Source organism: Meles meles, chromosome 15 (genome assembly GCF_922984935.1).
Source record: "Meles meles chromosome 15, mMelMel3.1 paternal haplotype, whole genome shotgun sequence".
Taxonomy (NCBI): domain Eukaryota; kingdom Metazoa; phylum Chordata; class Mammalia; order Carnivora; family Mustelidae; genus Meles; species Meles meles.
In genome coordinates this window covers 48,291,275-48,296,685 of record NC_060080.1, presented here as the reverse complement: position 1 = coordinate 48,296,685, position 5,411 = coordinate 48,291,275, and the positions used below count along the sequence as shown (strand labels likewise).

The following is a 5,411-nucleotide window of genomic DNA, read 5'->3' as shown; positions in this document are numbered from 1 at the left end:
AAATTTGTGAAAAATGAGTGTCAATATTTTCTCTTAAAACTCATTAAGGGGAGGGGCGCCTGGGTGGCTCAGTGGTTTAAGCCTCTGCCTTCGGCTCAGGTCATGATCTCAGGGTCCTGGGATCGAGCCCCGCATCGGGCTCTCGGCTCAGTGAGGAGCCTGTTTCTCCCTCTCTCTCTGCCTGCCTCTCTGCCTGCCTCTCTGACTACTTGTGACCTCTCTCTCTCTGTCAAATAAATAAATAAAATATTAAAAAAAAAAACCTCATTAAGGGGGGACACCTGGGTGGCTCAGTTGGTTAAGCGGCTGCCTTCATCTCAGGTCATGATCCCAGCATCCTGGGATCCAGTCCCACATCTGGCTCCTTGCTCAGCAGGGAGCCTGCTTCTCCCTTTGTCTCTGCCTGCCTCTCCGTCTGCCGGTGCTCACTCTCTCTGACAAATAAATAAATAAAATCTTACAAAAAAATAAAGGGATTGGCATACTGACCCTCAAAGCTGGTGTAAAACAACAACAACAACAACAACAAAAAAAAAAAAAACAAAAACAAAAAAACTCATTAAGGGGCGCCTGGGTGGCTCAGTGGATTAAGCCGCTGCCTTCGGCTCAGATCATGATCTCAGGGTCCTGGGATCGAGCCCCACGTCGGGCTCTCTGCTCCGCAGGGAGCCTGCTTCCTCCTCTCTCTCTGCCTGCCTCTCTGCCTACTTGTGATCTCTCTGTCAAATGAATAAATAAAATCTTAAAAAAAAAAAACCTCATTAATAATTGATCGGCCAAAGTAAGTCATGTGTTCACGCTTGAGACTAAGAGAGCTGAGATTATACTCCAAAGAGTGTATACCACTACAAAGGACAATGCTTACAAAGGGGCAACAGGTATGTTGAACCATGATGAAACTCACTAGCATTGTCCTATATGTCAGAAAAGAGATGACTTAGAGTTGACTATATCGTGTAGCCTCATATCACTTCCCAACAAAAATAATTATGAAAGTGCATACCTCTCCTCAAAAAAAAAAAAGAAAGAAAGAAAGAATTGAGAGTGACTGACAACCAAGTGCCAGACTCTTGATTGATGGACCCACACTGAAGAGTAAATCAAGGAGATAACCAAGTGTGTGTAGTGTAACAATCTGTCACAGTTTTCCAGAGGCAATATCCTTTTAGTATCAACAGTGTCCTGAGGTTGTATGTTTAAACATTTTTATAATGAAATATTGACTAAAAAAAGTCTCTCAGATTGATGTTCAACTATATTGTAACTCCTAGGGATGTGTGATATCTCTCTCTACATGTTTATGTCTCAGAAATACATGTCCTAAAATCATCGGGAAATAGAGAACCACCTGTTTACTCTGAGATGATGTCCATAACAGTCTGGAGAGGCTCTTTATCCATACATCCATGCTTTAGTAACTTTCTACATTTGGGCAGAAACAACTAAACAAAATTGAGTTGTCACTACTAAACCAAGAAGAAGTAAGAGAGAAGTTGTCTAAGATGGTACTGTAAGTCCAAGTGAATAGAGAAGGAATTCTGTGGAAATTGACGTTTTCTATGTTCTTCCTCTAGTGTGAGTACAGCAGAACGAGGCGGTGGGCTGGTAAAAAAGCAAAAAACAAGACCTTTTCACAAAAGATGAGTAATGTGGCACAATTGCTTTTAAAGCACAATTTGTTGATATTAATTCAAATGCTAAACAATGTACATGTTATTTATTTCAGCAGTTTTTCTTCTAGAAACTTATGCTAAAGAAGTAATCATACCTATAAGCAAAGACGTATTGAGGCAATTATTTTCGATACCATTTTTAGAACACCTAAAATGCACTAAGCATGGAATTAACCATTTTTGGATACATTTTTTATTTAAACTGACAAAAACTGAAGGAAGTCTGAATGAACATACCCCTTTCTCAGGAACTAAGATTGTGATCTAAAGATTTTTAAAGACGCTTGTCCTGTAAGTAGAAGTGGAAGAGTAAACATTTGAATCCAGACATGTCAATCTGGATAGGTTAGATGAGCTTCCCATGCTCTTCTCAAAAAATTAGAAACTACCTAAATAAGGATAAATTAACCACCTATTACTTACATGTAGTTCAAACATTCATTGAAGAGATAATTGCAGTTATCAAAAAAGAATATTTTAGATGAGGACATTAGCAAAATTGGCACAGTGGGTAGCTCCAGAGGTCCATCCATCCAAAGGAACATTGAAAAATCAAGCAAAAACTGTAAGAATCAACTGTGTCAGAACTGTGGAAAATAGTCAAAAGCTTATAGCAATCAAGTAAACACTGAACCAAGAAAAAATACAACTTAAAAACAGTAAAAAGTTGCGGTGTTTTTTCTTGCATTTATACCATCTGCTCCTTGGGGCTAATAGTCTTGAAGATGGCAGCCTACTTTCCAGCATGGAATTCTTGTCTGCGGTTTCACAGTGGGCAGACATGCCTTATTCCCAAAGAATTGTGTTTATGTGTTCTAACGTTTCCGGAAACTACCTGAAGACTGACACAAAGTGTGTGACTTTATTTTGCCTAACAAAGAACACCAGAGTGGGAAAGGGGTAGACATTCCACAAAGCCATTGCAATGCAAATGAACAACTTGTGGCCTGTGGGTAAAGATTATAGTTATGGCAAATAATAAAACATCTAAATCCTGGGAGTAAAAGTTAGGGAGAGAGGTTTTATTTTGTGTGTGTGTGTGTGTGTGTGTGTGTGTGTGTGTTTTGAGTTCCAAAGAACTCATATATACTAGACAATTTTAAAAGCATATATACTCTAGGGCAAAGCACGTGCTCATAAAAGACCTGAGAAAACCCTAACCTTTCAGTGCAAAACATTGCTGAAAGAAATTAAAGAACACATAAATAAATAGGAACACATTTCATGCTCATGGATTGGAAGATTAATATTGTTAAAATGTTGATACTAGAGACATCAGGATGGCTCAGTCAGTTAAGCATCTTCCTTCAGCTCAGGACATGATTCCAGGGTCCTGGGATTGAGCCCTGAGAAGGGGTTCCTGCTCAGAGGGAGATCTGTTTCTCCCTCTCCCTCTGTCCCTATTCACCACATGTGCTCACTCCCTCTCTCTAAAATAAATAAATAAAATATTTTTAAAAAATAGTTGATACTGAGCTGCGCCCAGCAACGCGCTCCTTCCCGCTCCCCCACATCGGCCTCGGCCCTCTCACCGGCTGTAGAAAATGGTGAAAGAAACCACTTACTATGATGTTTTGGGGGTCAAACCCAATGCCACCCAAGAAGAACTGAAAAAGGCCTACAGGAAACTGGCCTTGAAGTACCACCCTGATAAGAATCCAAATGAAGGAGAGAAGTTTAAACAGATTTCTCAAGCTTATGAAGTACTCTCTGATGCAAAGAAAAGGGAATTATATGACAAAGGAGGTGAACAGGCAATTAAAGAAGGTGGAGCTGGTGGTGGTTTTGGCTCCCCCATGGACATCTTTGATATGTTTTTTGGAGGAGGAGGAAGAATGCAGAGAGAAAGGAGAGGTAAAAATGTTGTGCATCAGCTCTCAGTAACCTTAGAAGATTTATACAATGGTGCAACAAGAAAACTAGCACTGCAGAAGAATGTGATTTGCGATAAATGTGAAGGCCGAGGTGGTAAGAAAGGAGCAGTTGAGTGTTGTCCCAATTGTCGAGGTACTGGAATGCAAATAAGAATTCATCAGATAGGACCTGGCATGGTTCAGCAAATTCAGTCTGTGTGCATGGAGTGCCAGGGCCATGGGGAACGGATCAGTCCTAAAGATAGATGTAAAAGCTGCAATGGAAGGAAGATAGTTCGAGAGAAGAAGATTCTAGAAGTTCATATTGACAAAGGCATGAAAGATGGCCAGAAGATAACATTCCATGGTGAAGGAGACCAAGAACCAGGACTGGAACCAGGAGATATTATCATTGTTTTAGATCAGAAGGACCATGCTGTTTTTACTCGGCGAGGAGAAGACCTTTTCATGTGTATGGACATACAGCTGGTTGAAGCACTGTGCGGTTTTCAGAAGCCAATATCTACTCTTGACAACCGAACCATTGTCATCACCTCTCATCCAGGTCAAATTGTCAAGCATGGAGATATCAAGTGTGTGCTAAATGAAGGCATGCCAATTTATCGTAGACCATATGAGAAGGGTCGCCTCATCATCGAATTTAAGGTAAACTTTCCTGAGAATGGCTTTCTGTCTCCTGATAAACTCTCTTTGCTGGAAAAACTCCTACCTGAGAGGAAGGAAGTAGAAGAGACTGATGAAATGGACCAGGTAGAACTGGTGGACTTTGATCCAAATCAGGAAAGACGGCGCCATTACAATGGGGAAGCATATGAGGATGATGAACATCATCCCAGGGGTGGTGTTCAGTGTCAGACCTCTTAATGGGGCCAGTGAATAACACTGCTGGCATTTTATGTGCAGTAGTGAATGAGTGAAGGACTATAATCATAGCTCACTACTTGCTATTGTTTTTGTTTTAATATTCAACTATAGTAGTGTTTTAAAAGTTAAATGAAGAATAAACTCAAATATAAAAGCTCTGAAAAAAAAAAAAAAAAAAAAAAAAAAAATAGTTGATACTACACAAAGAGATTTACAGAATCAATGCAATCCCTATATAAATCCAATGATCTTTTTTTTTGCAGAAATAGAAAAACTCATCCTAAAATTTATATGAAACCTCAATGGACATTGAATAGCCAAAATAATCTTGAAAAGGAATCTTGAAAGGAACAAAGTTGGAAGACTCAGAATTCCTGATTTCAACACTTACTATAAAGCTATAAAGTAATAAAAAAAAAAAGTGGTACTGGCATAAAGACAAATGTATGGAAAAACAATAGAATAGGAAGCCTAGAAATAAACTCATGCTGCATATGTGGTTAAATGGTATATTTAACAAGGACATGAAGACCATTCAATGGGGAAAAGGACAGTCTCTTCAACAAATGGTCATAGGAAAACTGGTTATCCACAAGCAAAGGAATGAAGTTGGACCCTGTCCTAATGTCATATATAAAAATTACTTTAATATGAATCAAAGGTCTAAATCTAAGAAGTAAAACTATACAACTATTGGAAGAAAACTAAGGCAAAAAGCTACATAAGGCTGGATTTAGCAATGATTTTTGGATATGGCACCAAAAGCACAGGCAACAAAAGGAAAAATAGACAAATTGGGAATTCATAGAAACTTAAAAATTTTGTGCACCAAAAGACAATATCAACAGAGTAAAAGACAAATCCCAGATGTGAGAAAGTATCTGCAAATTATATATCTGATAAGGATTAATACCTATAAAATAGAGAGAACACCTAAAACTCAACAATAAAACCACCCAACTAAAAAATGAGCAAAGAAACAAAAGTCCAATAAGCACAT

The 5,411-nt window shown here is 38.8% G+C and overlaps 1 protein-coding gene across 1 annotated transcript; it reads left to right on the top strand.

Moving 5' to 3' along the window:
- The first annotated feature begins 3,154 nt into the window (after nucleotides 1–3,154).
- LOC123925851 (dnaJ homolog subfamily A member 1) lies at nucleotides 3,155–4,569 on the top strand. Its single transcript, XM_045979411.1, has one exon. It carries the CDS (start codon nucleotides 3,218–3,220, stop codon nucleotides 4,409–4,411), a length of 1,194 nt encoding a protein of 397 aa, XP_045835367.1. The 5' UTR covers nucleotides 3,155–3,217; the 3' UTR covers nucleotides 4,412–4,569.
- Nucleotides 4,570–5,411: the final 842 nt, after the last annotated feature.